This window comes from Hyperoodon ampullatus, assembly GCF_949752795.1.
Source record: "Hyperoodon ampullatus genome assembly, chromosome: 17".
NCBI lineage: Eukaryota > Metazoa > Chordata > Mammalia > Artiodactyla > Ziphiidae > Hyperoodon > Hyperoodon ampullatus.
In genome coordinates, this window is record NC_136930.1 from 26,857,846 (window position 1) to 26,873,407 (window position 15,562).

Below are 15,562 nucleotides of genomic sequence, written 5' to 3' on the forward strand. Positions count from 1 at the left end.
AGTTGAAAAATTCAACATTGAAAATAAAATTATGTGAGTTTTGTCATAATAATATGAATACAACTTTGGGTGGAACACAGCATGGTGGTAAAAATAATGTTCTCAGTAAATTAGGATACATATGGAGCAAAAATGTACCTGGAGCTGGTTATGTTATATACATAATTCATAATTACATCAATCAAGCTGTGATATTCTACTAATTTATACAAACTGAGCTGTAAGTATCACATTTTATAAATATGATTAGGTTTACACATTCAGAAAAAAGATTTTGGTGATGAATTTTATTTTGAACTAAAAAGACAACATAAATATGTTATCACATAAACTCTCTTTGCTACCTATCATCAATTGAATTTTAGATATGTTTGAGCTTTTGAAGAACTACTTTGTAAATCCTCTAAATTTTGCTTACATTTTATTCAAAATTAGCTGGAAATCTCTAATAAAAGTGTTCAGTAAAGTTCAAGTTTTGAAGTTTTTAAAGATTTTCAATTATTAAAAGCAAATCTCACAAATGAAAAGAAAAATTCTTACAGAAGCAAGGACTAGAATAAATAAATTAAACAATGTAAGTTATAAAGGTATACAAGATTTAATTTTGATTTTTCTATGATAATGCTTTGAAATAACTCAACTGTAGGGAAAAGTCCTTTGATGGAGCTTCTATTTATAATTAAATAGTTGTATTTTGTACCAGAATGAAGTGAAATTGAGAATCCCTGTTGTTATATGGAATCTACATTTGCTGAGACAGTCAAAAGGATATTAAGACATTTTGGACTAGTTTTATCTTATACAAATATGTCAAGAAAAGTACTCTGTTGAATAGAAGTAAAAAGACAGTACCTATGAAAATAGTTGGGCTAATATATTTACACATATCAATGTAAATATAGAATTGAGAATATTTTCCACTTATAATTATCTCTGATCTTATTTTCCTCAGCACCTATAAAAGTATTTTCTCAATTAAAATATTATATTTGCAAAGCAGAATCATTTGAAAGTATCAATAATTTCAAAACTATTAAAGGTAAAATGCAATTTTGAAAATCTGAGAAATTCTATGAAAATGTTGTAAGTGACAAAATATAAGAGAGGTGAAGCCAAATAAAATGATCAAAGCAACATGGGAAATTAGTTATGTTATTTTTATTTCAGATAATAAACCTAAATTTGTGTTAATTTTGCTTTATTCTAACATATTTATTAAAAGAATTTTTAAAAATCATTTTTGATTGCCAGTCTTTTTTAAACCAGTGATGTAATAAGCCAACTTGTTGATCAATTAAATTTTCAAAATTATACAATTTTAATAATTTTACTTCCCTATTCACATTCAAAAATGACCAATTTAGATACTAAATTGTATGGTCACTCTAACTATAACCTTTTATGACTAATTTTTACCTTCAACAGCCATGTTGAGTCCTGAAATTTCAGATAATACATTCACTAGTTCATTACGTTGTCATTCATGTATTCGACAAACACTTATTAAGCCCCATCTATTAGCAAAATATTCTAAGTTCTTTGAATATATTTGTGAACAAAACAGGCAAAGATCCCTGACTCATGGAGCCAACATTTTACCATGGGGGTGGGGGGTGGTTCATCTAGCAACAAACAATAGACATAATAAGTAATAAATTGTATCACATATTTGCAGGTGATAAATATGTTGGAAAACAAAAATGAAAGTAGGGTAATGAGGATTCTGAATGTAAGAACTGTAGGGAAATGAAGTGTCACAAAATTAAACAGGTAAGAAAAGTGACATTTAAGCAAAAATTTGAAGGGATTGGGGGAGTTCACCATGGGATTATCTACGGGGAGAGGAAGCTGGGATAGAGGAAGCAGCTAAAGCAAAGAGCAGGGATGTACCTGACCTGCTTGAAAACCAACAAGGAGACCAGTATAGCTGGAGAAGAGAATCCTGGGGAGTGTAGTGGAATATGAGGTGTGGAGGGCAAGAGAGGGAATGAGGCTGGGTAGAAGGAGAGTAAGATACACGTGGAATATTTTTTTTTAAATATCACTTTTTATTTGTTTTCTTTTTATTGTCTTCTTTGCAAAAGTATAAACACCATGAAGAGGGTAGATTTTTCTCTTGTCAGCATCTATTTAACCTAGGCTTACCGTATTGCTTTACCCTATAAATGAGTGAGCTCCCATTTTTGGTGTCTAGAAAAGTTTTGTTTATGAGTTACTCCTAGAACTACATGATTTAAAAAATGCTCAAACTTGACTAACCTATAACAATTTTTAGCAAAACTGATGGAAGTACAGGCATCAGAGGATATTTTAATCTAAATTGCCTTCAAAAATAAATCATGACAATACAACAAATTAAGTATATATTTTGATACAGCAAAAAAGATTTATGCTTCAATGTGAACTTTCTGAAAACTGAAGAAAATGATATCAATATACATAGAAGAAAACCATCGTATAATGGCTCAGTAAATGTACTTAACTTCCAATAACGAAAATGGAAATATTCTTGGTGGGGGAAGAAAATTGAAGGCAGGATGTATGTTTAAATAGCTGTGAACTGAGGATATATGAAAGGACTGAGGCAACGTCAATACTTTATCAATGACTTTTAAGCCAGTGACAGAAATAATGATTGAGAACTAGACTTAGAGTTAGAAAAGAGAGTCCTTTCCAAGCTGTGCTATCAAATGGTCGTATGGTCTGGGTAAATCACTCTATCCTTCATGCCTAAACTTTTTTATAATAAAAGGACATGCTTACCTCTTTTAAAAAATCTATAATTTATTGTGCTGGTATGGCTGTTTTGTTTTGGTTGTTTACTCTCGTGAGGAGTGATAAAGTCATTTTAATATTATGAAAATTTGCTCAGCTTCTGATCAGAAGCTCTGAATTCCAACTTCACTTCTGCTACTATATGACCCTTAAAAGTCTTTTTTGTTTGTTTGTTTGTCGTACGCTGACCTCTCATTGTTGTGGCCTCTCCCGTTATGGAGGACAGGCTCTGGACGCGCAGGCTCAGCGGCCATGGCTCACGGGCCCAGCTGCTCCGTGGAATGCGGGCTCTTCCCGGACTCGGGCACGAACCTGTGTCCCCTGCATCGGCAGGCCGTCTCTCAACCACTGTGCCACCAGGGAAGCACAAAAGTTTTTAAGCCTTTCCAAAATTTCCTTTTATTTAGAATTGTATTCACTATCTGTTCTCACACTTAAGGTCAGTGATGTATAGGCAACAATCTGTATCAGAAACATACAGAGTTGGTAAGGATTCCATAATGTCACCAAATATCTTTTTCAAAATCTTCCTGTTGGTGGTAGAAAATTCGAAGAAATAAGTAAATAATGCAGAACACTGATGTTTATACTATAATATGATCCATAAAATTATTTTTGCAGTTTCATTTTCTGATGAGGGCAACACATCACAAAGCATTTAGTAAAAGGCATCTGATGTGAGGAATTTCAGTTCCGCAAAAGGGTATTTATTTTCCAAGAATCTCCTTGGGAATATACTGATTTCCTTCCAGATGGAATAATTTTATCCTCTAAATATTTTTTCTTCATAATATCAAGATTTTTTTATCTGATTAAATCTCATGTGTTCTTTTCTTTATCTTAGCTTGGCTTTGTTATTCAATATCAGATAAACCATATCATTCTGGTTTTTGATGAAGGATCTTAGATTCTTTGTATTAGCTTGATTTCTTGCTCTTTCATGTTTGCATTCTCAATCAAAGAGTTCTTTGAAATTTTGTTTTCTCATGGAATTTTAACAGTAAGATTAAATTTAATGGATTTCTACTTTATACATGCTCATGGAGACTTTATGAAAGATTCATCTTTTTATTTTAATAAATGAAATTATGAAATATTTTGGTGGTTTGACAGTAAATTATGTCTTGCCAAAAGCAATAGATTTATTTTTAATTGAAAAGTCAAACTTTATCTATAGGACAAGATGTTTGGAGTGAGAACTCCTGAGCTCAGAGTCTTGGCACCACTACTTATTAGCTAAGTTACTTTGTGCAAAAACTCATACTTTCTCAACTTCAATTTGTATAAGTGGAAATTGACAATAGGACTCATGGCCCAAGATTATTGTGATGATTATTTTTTAATGTGTGTGAAAATGTGATCAACTGTTAAATGATATACAAATACTAGCAACTAATATCATCATCAAAGATGAGGTTAGAGTAGCATTATTACATTCTAAGCCTTTAGACAAGCATTTTTCAAGTTTCTTCCCTAAAGGCACTGTTTTTATGCTCAGAATTCTTATTACGCTCTTTTCAAAACAGTTAAAAAATAAAGTTCTTAAAAGATAATTGAAGGAAGGGATTTAAGCCAAATGTATTATATAGCCATGTGTCTCAAACTTCAATGTGCATAGCAATCACCCGGGTGTCTTGATAAAATGCAGATTCTGATTCATTAGATCTTGGATGAAACCTGGATTCTGCATTTCTAACAGCTTCCTACATGATACAGGTGTTGCTTGTCTGCCAACCAAACTTTTAGTATCTGAGTTGTATACTACTCTCCACATAAAATGCTTTTAACTACCTAACATTAGCTTTGGCATTTCGTCATATTTATGAATTATAATATGCATATCACTGTAGTGTGGGTATTTGAAACACTGAATACAAAGCCACCACAAAAAGGACCTGAGAAAATAAGTTTATATATACACATATGGAAAGAGAGACATTAGAAAAGGAAGAAAACAAAAAGAAGCAATACTCAAATCTTGGGGTCTACTTTACTTCACTGATTGAGATCTGAGCTCCTAAAGAAGTTGATAATCTAGACTCTCTGTTCATTGAATTTTACTTTCCTTACAGAATATTTTTCCCCAAGTATGAAACTAAATAAACTCTTGGGATGCAAAGAAATTAATAGTGTTAAGTCTATGAATTTATAATGAACATATGGCTAAGATTATTTTTCACTAGGTATTTTTATATTAATTATCATAACAGTTGTCTCCACTATTGATGTCAATAGATCATTAGATGTATTTATAAAATTGTTAATCGAGGTTCTAAATATATTCATGATGCTGCTGGAACATTTATCCAAATTTTGTATTTTATTCATTTGGTTTCTAGAGGTTTTACCTCTTAATAAAACGTGTTGTTCTTCATTTTTACCTTTGTGGAGATTTGTAGAGATGGTCATGGAATATAAAAATGCATTCTTCAAAAATTTATCCAAGATTATATGAGATAAAATAATAGAAAAAAAATCATCCAGTTGAAAGTCTTAAAAATTAAGTAAATTCCAGTTTGATGACTGTTACCATTTGGTTTTTGCTTTACAGCTGTTTGAAAATATGTTTGTGTTTTCTGCTGCATTACTTTAAACTAGAGGCTTATTAAACACACACCAAAGCCACAAAGTTTCATCTAGTTTCATGGCTACTTATGCTCCAAGGCAAATCAAAGGTATTTTGACAATTAGCTAATGGAAGTTTCAATGGGAACAACAAAGTTAAACAAAAAAAAGAACAGAAACAAGCTGAGGGTTTTGCAGACTTTGCTGATAGATGTGGGTTTATGAAACTGCTAACATTATAACTTGTGTTTTGGGAGAAAACCACTTCATTTACAAACAATGGACACTTAAGGGCATTCTCAGCAATAGAAGACAGGGCAGCAGGTTCACGAAGTAAAAAATCTACATCTTTATTGTGGCATTCACTACATTTACTATGGTTAGCTGCAGGTTTACCTTTCTCTGCGATATCCTGGGAACAGAAACAGCATTTATATCTATTTACCCAATACTTAACACAGTACCTGGCACATTCTGTATGCCCAGTAATTATTTGATCAATGAAAGTGAATGATTTGTATTATCTCTATTTTCTTCGTAATATAGCCATTATGTAATAGACATAAATAAAAATGGGCATTCAAGTATATATGTCCAATGTTTTTACTTCAGTTTCTATTGGGAAAAAAAACAGTTTGTATCTAATTAAGTCACATACAATGATCAGACTTACCAGTTAATTAGTAATAAGTTCAAGTTTCCATTTTTATTTGTCCTTGCAGACCAAGCCTGGGAGCATTACAGTATTTTCTGGTAACAAATGGGAATCTGACCAACCAGTGATCTTTGCACTAGCATTCTAATAACCAGAGGCCAGTGTGCCATAGTACAGTGTCAGAACTAATTTATGAAACTACATCCAAAGGCTCATTAAAATGGTCACAATTCAGTGACTACCCAGTGAAATTAGACTACAGTTTCATTCCCATAACAGAGAATATTTTAACATACTATTAAGGACATATTTCAAGTGGTAAAACTAGCTTTGATTCTGTGAAGGGAAAAACAACAAGATTAGAAAGCCATTTACTTTTGTGCAAAATTGGTTCCACTCTCAGATTTAGGTTTAAAATACTTCAAATTGTCATATATTAGAACATATACTTACCTCTCCAAGTCTGGTGCATTTTTCTCTTGGAGTAAAAGCACTTCTGGGCAGCTCTATCAAACCACAGCGTTGTGAACCTACATGGCCAAGAAATCTCAAGCAGCTCAGTTGAAAGTCAAATGTGTTTCCCTCACTGCTGCCAGACAAATCTCCCTACAGCATTTCTTTAATCATACATCTTCCCCCATGATGCCAAAACTCCTGGGGACTCAGAATATATTACTTTACAGGCTGCTTTCCACAGCCAAACCAGATTTAAGTGGCATAAAAAATGTGGCATCCAAAGTCTGGTTAAGAGCAATGATATAGTAGGGAAAGTTCTAGAACATGAGTCTGATGCATCTCCAGTCCAACTCTCAATCATCTCTTGCAAAGCGGGTGCAGGGTATCCCCTTTCCTACTAGTTCAGTGCCTGGCACATGGGGTCTACTCAGTAATAGAGACTGCTGTAGTGAAATGAGCTGATGAGATTATTATGAAAGCCATTTAATTTCTCAGTATCACAAACGTCTATATACATGACATGGGAATAATGATCCCTGTTCTACTTATTTCTCAGGATTGTTCTGAGGATCTAAACTAATAATAAATACAAAAGCACTTTTTAGTGGTATGGTGCTTATACTATGATAATGTATGGTTTTATGCATTCACTTGTCAAACATAACAGACTATTTTCTTTATTTCCTGAATTTTTATTCAATGGAACAGTAATGAATCCCTAAATCTTCCAAATGTGAAGGATAAAAGACTGAATGACTTTTCCTGGCAGTCTGTACGCCATAGCTGAATTATTTAAACTTTTATTTAAACCTGGGGAAGGAAACAAAACAACAAAATCCCAAGAATAAAGATATTATTTTTAATTAATTTCTTTAGAAAAATATGTCTTTTCATTTTTTTCTCCATCTAAAAAATAACACTGGTAATGTGGATGCCTTATTATACTGTAAGTTAGACGTCACTTCAATATCAAAGCTAAATTTCTCTAGAAATAACAGATGCCGGCAGGGATCACTAGTGGTAAGCTAAGTAGCAAGTATTTGTTTATTGTAGCAGTATAAATGATGTGTAATTTAAAACATTAAATTCGCTTTTCAAAAGAGGATATTCCAAATTGAATACATGGCAAATAAATAAATGTGAAATTTTTTTCTAAACATTTCAGAGTATCTCATAAATCAGTGTTCTGGGGGCACTCTGTTTTGCTGGATGTTAACGGGTGTGCTATCCAGAAAATACTCGCTTTCTCTCTCTTTCATATATATATATATATATATATATATATATGAAAGCATTTGAGTTAAACATAACTGAATGTTTCTGTTTCCAGAATCTTTTCTTTTCATATGAATTACAAGTACCTGAGAAAGGGATACATTATTGCATTTTTACCAAATTTATTTTACCGTGACTTATTTATTTGGCAACATTCTTATTAACACCTTCTAAAACATTGTTTAGATAAATACCACTTTAGGAAATGTTCTGACAAAGTGTGTTTGGCTGGACATACTACAACCCATGGAAGGACACATTTTCTGGCTTGTATGAATTTAGTTAACCGATGGATCCCTTGAGCACCTACTGTATAAACAGCCCTTTGCAGGATGCTAACTAAAGGTCATAAGACGTTGAGTGAAGTTATGACTGCCTTTTAGAAGTCCAAAGTCAAAGGGAACAAACACTCAGTAGTCAGTGCTGTGGGAACGACGTAATGAAGTAAAATGAGAGTGCAAAGAGGGAGAGTCACGTCTGTTTGGGTGTAGAATTGGAGGTGTCTTCCCAAGAGTCAAAAGCACAAAATGATTGAATGCTTTTACTATCATCTTTAGTAGTACCCTAACAAGAATTGGTCAAATAAATATATTTGCATGTGTTGGGTATCCTTTTCAAGGGTGATGCTTTGGAACAGTACCTGTCTCCACTTGCCTCATCTCATTTACATCAAATCAGAATAGGTTCAGCTCATTGACTTTTTTTCAGTTCTGTGACTTTATAGTTATTTCTATCATGGTATTGACTTCACTTATTTAGTTTAAAAATAAAGAAGAAAAGAAAATTGATTAAATTTTAGAGCATTTAATATACTTTAAGTAATTTACTGTGAAAAGGTAGTTAGTAGCCCAACAGGATATTTTTCAATTATTTGAAACTGAAATTTAATACTAGAAGGACAATTTGAGTACATTTTAAGTTTTTCCTCATTCTTTTTCATGCTCACTTGAAATACTGAAACTTCAAAATAGATACAGGGTCTGTCCTATAAGCCTCATGGTTGGTTCTTACAGAGGCTCATAATGTCATATGAGAAAATGCAAATACCTCATCTCCCTCCATGTGGAGATCTGCTGTCTCCAGTCATCTCCTAGTCATGGGTAAAGCTTTAGCTCCCTTCTGCTGTATTCCTATGCCTGGACAGAGTTGGGGGAGTGCCTCTACACAGGTATGATGTCTAGTCAACCTGTTACCAACCAGGGTTCTTGACTTCCTTAATCAATAGAATTTGATCAGAGGCCAGACAGGAAATTCAGGCAAAGCTTTATTGGGCCTGCTTCCCTTGCTTGCTCTCTTGCCTGGGGTGGGGGTGGGCTGGGGAGGTGTGGGGCGGAGTGAGCTGCTTACTTATATGGGCTGAAGGTAGGGGTGTGTCCAAGGTTCAGGCCACAGGGATGGCTTAGGGGAGTTGCCCACTCCTTTCTTTATTTCGTATTCAAGGGCACGTGCAGTACCCTGCTTTTCCTCCTGATGCCCTGCTTTTGCTTCTGGCTCTCCAGAAGTGGCAGTTGGTCTTTTTGGTCTCTTGGTGTCTTGTTGTCCAGAATTTGCCCCAGTTGCACTTGCACGCAATTATTTTTAGTCTCTTATAGTTTCTTTGTATTTTGTTGCTTGAGGAGATGTTTGTCCAGGTGCAAATATTGCAGCACTGCAGCAAAGGGTCCCAGCTCCCAGCTTGTCTCAGACCCAAACAGAAACTCTTCATGAGACTTCTTTCTAATGGTGCTTATCTAGTTTTACCAACACCCTCTATTAGAATATGATTCTAGTACTCAAATAATAGAGTCCACCAGCTTGGTATATAGGTACATCTGTAGGTATTTCTGCATAACAAGTAGGAATTTAACTAGGATTTTTTTGGTCCATCTCAAAAGAATTTGCTAAGAATGATTAAGCTTACATCCTTTCTTGAGGATAGTATAAGATTTTTAAATATTAGTATTAAGTATGAATCTATGCAAACTCAGGAATTTAAGAAATAACACTTTATTTTTTGTATCTCAACATTTTACTCCAAAGCTCCTATCTTGTGAGAGTGGCAGAAAATTCAACCTTGGTCATTCTTCCTCTTGTCTTGCCTGTGGGTGACTTGCACAGTGCCAGGACAATCAGGGAAGAAAGTCTCAGGAGGTCTCTCTGTAGCTGACCAAAAAGTTCAATGTTAAGAGGTCATTTACACTGCTTGTAGGCTTCCTTCAAGGCCAACAGCTCTTGAGATATGAGAACCTGAGCCTTGGCTTCCAAATAAGCTGAGTTGTTCCAAAAACACAATTAAATCTTGTATTTATAAAGTTCAATACAAAGGAAATACTCATTCATCCAGACCCTGGCAACGCTTCATGTTCACTGATTAACTGAGCTTGCTGCCCCCTGTCCCTTTTCCCCTGTCTACGTCCAGCCTCTCTTACCTCATCCCCATCCACTAATACCAGGTTATAGATGACCTTCACTATAGCAGGGTAAAATATATAAGTTTGCATATTTAAGCATACATTTATGCTTATATATAAACATTCAAATGAAAATTATGCACTTGAACACTATTCAGTGTCTGTAAGGAACAAAGATTTTCTACATTTTCTATTACCTTTGAACAGATGCTGATGTCTGGAAATACTGAGTTTAGCAACTTTCCATAGAAGTTTTCCATTGTATGCATTGGCTGTCAAACTCAGAACCACTGGCTACATATTATTTTAAAAATTGATGTTACAATACTTGTGCTGATAGACTTAAATCTCAAGTTATTTTTTTATTTACTTAGAATATTTTTATGTTTTCAGTTCAAAAGTAATGGAGTCTAAGCTAGAAGCACACATATTGTGTCTTATGATATTTCATGGACATGTATCCTCTAGCATCACTGTGGAGCTTATAAAAATGATAGAAATCTTCATTTGTTTCACTCACTTTTTTTGTCCAACTCTGTCATATCTGAAAGGTTTACACAGCCTAGATCTTGGTTGGGCCCTATTCCAAATTATACAAGAGTCAGTGTCTTTATAATTCATTCTCAGGACTGTCCTCAACTCAGAATCCAAAATAATTTCCCACTCAAATCAGATGTAAAGTTCTAATTGGAGTCTCTAACAATCTTCTCACATCCACTAATCCATCCTCCCAACTGCTCTTCTTTTCTTCTAGTTTCCCACTCACAATCTCTGCTGAAACCCTTGTTCACAAAAATCCACTGGCTCTGATCTGAATATTTATCAACACACACCTTACCATCTTTGTTACCAATATTTTTGTAATTCTTTATCAGTTACTATCAAATTAAAACATTGTGTATATATATTGAATTTAAATATATAAATAAAAATTAAATGTGTATATATTATTTATGTATATATATATATATTTATTTATAAACAATAAAATTTGTAATGTATTTGTTATACAAAATGATGCTATATTGTAAACTTACTTTCCTACTATCCAGTTTAAGAAATAGTACATTATGATTAACTTCAAAGTCCCTCAGGTGTCCTTCCCAAGCCCCACAACCTTATCTGCCCCATTAGAGGTAACCTTCATCTTGAATTCATTGCTTATTTCTGCTTGCTTTTCTTAGTTTTATTACCTGTATTTTCATTCCTATGCAACATATTGTTAAATTTGTATTTTTATTAACATAAAAGGACTCAGTCTGTCAGTTTTTCCATGATATTATTTTTTGCTTAGTGTCACATACCTTGAGGTTCATCAATGCATCAGTATTGTTGCCAATGGCTCTAAGTTTCTCTCTCTCTCTCTCTTTCTCTCGCTCTTCTGCTGTATAGTATTCCATTGTGTAAAAATATCAAAATTCATTTATCCAATGATACTTGTGTTTTTCCATGAATTTTTTTTCTATTTTACTGTACTGCAATAAACATTCTTTTACTTATCTTAAGGTACACACATTCAAGAGTTTCTATAGGGGCATGCCTCCTGGTTCATAGGGTTTTAGAATTTTAAGTTTATTATAAACTATCAAATTATTTTCCAAAATAGTTGTACTAATTTATGTTTATACTTGCAATGTATACATGTGCGAGTTGCTCACCAAAACCTCACCAGCTCATGATATTGTCAGACTTTGTAAATTGTTGTAAATCCAATGGGTATCAGTTGTACATCATAGTGTTTTCATTTGCACTTACCATTACTACTGAGATTGAGAATCTTTTCATATGTTTATTCAGCATTCATATTTCTCCTTCTGTGAAGTGCCTTTACTAGTTTTTGCCTAATTTCCTATTTGGTGGTTTGTCTCTGTTTCCTATTAGATGAATGAATATATATTCCAAAAACAAATCCTTTGTCAAGGATTCCTTCATCCAATTTGTGTCTTTTCTTTTCTTTTTTTTTTTTTTATGTGACTTTGGATGGGCAGAAATTCTTAATTTTAATGTAGTAGAATTTATCATTCTTATGTTCTAAGGCTAGTGCTTTTTATGTCTTGTTTAAGATTATCCTTCCACACTCTGATCTCATAAATATATTCTACTATATTTCCTCCTAAAAGTTTTATATTTTTGCCTCTCACATTTAGGTTTTTAATCCAATAAGTAATTTATTTTTCTGTTTGATGTAAGCTAGAGGTCCAATTTCATATGTGTCGTTGCAGCCTAGCTTTTACCCCTTGATCTTCTGTGCCAGCTTTATCATAATTCAAGTATCCATATATGTGTATGTCAGGTGGGGGCTTCTGTACTCAGTTCCATTTGTTCATTTTCTTTGAACCAAAACTGTAGTCTTAATTACTACAGCTTAAAAATAAATCTTGATAAGGTAAGTTTGCCAATTTTTTTTCTCATGTATATCATGGCTATTTTGATGTTTTGCTCTATCATATAAATTTTAGAATCAACTTGTCAAACTCCACACAGACACAAAAAGAATATTTGGGGATTTTATTGAAAATACATAGAATCAATAAATCAACTTGGGGAGAAATGAAATATTTATTACATCAAGTCTTCCAATTTCTCTTTTTATGTAAGTTAACTGTAAAATCTCCATAAACAGTTTTATAATTTTCTCCATAAACATCTTTCAAATTTTATAATGTACTTATCCTTAGGTACTTTATTTTTATGCTATATAAATGGCAAATTATATGTTTAAATATGTATTGCTATGTAGAGATATGCAATTAAATTTTGTATATTGGCTTTAACTCCAACAAACTTACTAAACTCTCTTATTAATTGTAGTAATTTGTGGATGCTTTGGAGTTTTTATGTGGACCCACATATTATCAGCAATTATGACAGTTTCATTTCTTCTTTCCCATTTCTGATGTTGTTTTCCTGTCTTACTTCACTGACTACAATATCCAGTACAATGTTATATAAAGTTGGTTATAGTGAATGCCTTTTTTTTTTAACATCTTTATTGGAGTATAATTGCTTTACAATGGTGTGTTAGTTTCTGCTGTATAACAAAGTGAATCAGCTATATGTGTACATATATCCCCATATCTCCTCCCTCTTGTGTCTCCCTTCCACCCTCCCTATCCCACCCCTCTATGTGGACATAAAGTACCTGGCTGATCTCCCTGTGCTATGTGGCTTTTAAATCCCTTGATCTTAAAGAAAATGTGCCCCGTTTCTCACTATTAAATATGCTATTTACTATGGATTTTATATAGATACTTTTTGGGAGGTGAAAGAAGTTTCCTTCTCTTCTTAGTTAATGATTTTCCCACATATGGATGTTGAATTAGATGAGCATGTGTTTCCTACCCTTTAATGTTAAAGATGACTAACAAGAACCTCCTGTATAGCATAGGGAACTCCACTCAGTACTCTATAATGACCTATATGGGAATAGAATCCAAAAAGAGTGGATATGTATATATGTATAATTGATTCACTTTACTGTACAGCAGAAACTAACATAGCATTGTAAATCAACTATACACCAATAAAAATTAAATTAAAAAGAGATGACATTGTATTTCATCTAGACATTTTGGTTGTTTTTACTGATGGGTGGCTCATCCACCCCTGGACAGCATATTTAGTCCCCTGTTCAAGAAACAGAACTTTGCCTTTCTTTTCTGCCAGAATAATGTCCCCCACTTCTTTCAAAGTTTTCTTGAAGTTCACCTCCTTTAGATTTTCTTTTTTTATCATCCTCTTAAAATTTTAACTTTATTAAATCAAATTGTTTATGTCATTTCCCAAACTTTTACCACCTAACCTCATAACAGTTTTACACATTTTTTTTAAGATTAAGATTGGTCAATTATTTGGAAATACTCTTTTGTCGTGTACTTAAGCATCTTCTTGTCTTATCTTAGAGACTTTATTATAGTTTTAGTTCATGAAGACAAGAGTGTAACTGCACATTCCAGTGGCTGCACAGAGTGTAGAGTAGCTGCACAGAGTGTAGCTGCACATTCCAGTGGTTGAGTGCATTTTGTTGTTTCCTCAGTAAAGCTGGTATGCTTTACAGTTCCACCCTTCTAACACTCGGAGAAGATATCACCAAAGAAAATATAACAATTCCTGTTAGGAACAAAGCTTTATTCCACGAAAATGTCTATACAAACTGAGACGTTCCTGGCAAAACTCCAAATCAGTAGGATATCTCATTCTCTCTCTCTGTCTCTCACTCTTTCTATTTTTAGTGAGAATTCCTGATCCCCCACCTTGTTCAACATTTTTTTCATAGTACTTTTCACCTTCAGATATGTTATATAGCTTTCTTATTTGTTATGTTTGTGGTTTAATATCTATCTCTCAAGCCCCCTCCCCATAGAAGATAAGTCCCACGAGGGCATGGATCTACCCTGTTTGGTGCATGATATATCTCAAACAGTGCATGGCCTAGAGGAGGTGCTCAATAAATACTTGTGAATGAATGAATGGCATATAACTTTTGCATAGACAAATGACAAAAATAAAAATACAACTTCATGATTTACTTTTCTCAAAAGGTTTAATATTTTCTTAATCAGTACTATTTTATTTTATGCTTTCAGATATCAACATGGCAGGAGAACCCAAACCATACAGACCAAAACTTGGAAATAAGAGGCCCCTTTCTGCACTTTATAGGTAAGTAAGCAAACACTATTTTATGATATGTAGTAGTGAAAAATTCTTGCAACTTTAAAAGACAATATAACCTATAAGGAATCAAATATTTTGAAGAGCAATTCTAACTGGCACAAAGTACAACAAAATGCTGGTGGCCAACATATAAATATATCAAGCAGCATTGGCAGCGATCTCGCCTAACCTTGTCATCTTTGCTTAAACAACCCTTCTACAAGATATTCCTCTAATAAAATCTAATAAAAGAATGTCTCGTGACTCTACCTAACAAGTGGTGCAAAGGTTAATATTTGTTAACTACTGCATGCCATGTGCTACACATATTTTACATATGTTATTGAATTTAATTTAATGTTCACAACAATCCTGCAATGTAGATATTGCTACTCTCATCTTACAGATCAAGAGCCTCATATGCAGTTTCTTAGAGATATTTCTTAGGTCACACCACTGATAAATGATGGTGCCAATACTCAAACTCATGCTTTCTGATGCCATGCCCTGAGTTCTTTCCAACAGATCATTCAGCCCCTTTGTTACAAAGAACATGTTCATTTCATCTCCATTTCACCAAAAAAACAAATGCAATCCTTCTCTTTTCTAGAGAGGCATTAACAGTTCCTTTAAACTTTCCTCATATATTTGGATCTAAGTCAACTTAACACTCTGGTCTTTCTCCTCTACATGCCCCAGTTTATCAATGTGTATGCCTATAATCTCAATTCCAGGTAGACGGAGTAGACTATACTTAGCATCTTTATTGTTCTATATATACTTCTATTAG

The 15,562-nt window shown here is 33.5% G+C and overlaps 1 protein-coding gene across 1 annotated transcript in view; it reads left to right on the top strand.

Annotated features, from left to right (window-relative positions):
- Window positions 1-15,562, top strand: part of RALYL (RALY RNA binding protein like) — a gene marked incomplete at its 3' end in the record, with an annotated part of 458,402 nt that overhangs the window by 282,963 nt on the left and 159,877 nt on the right. Inside the window, exon 2 of the mRNA XM_079722141.1 lies at window positions 14,703-14,778. Within this exon, the coding sequence (XP_079578267.1) occupies window positions 14,703-14,778 (76 nt within the window). The remainder of the gene's footprint in view (window positions 1-14,702; window positions 14,779-15,562) is intronic.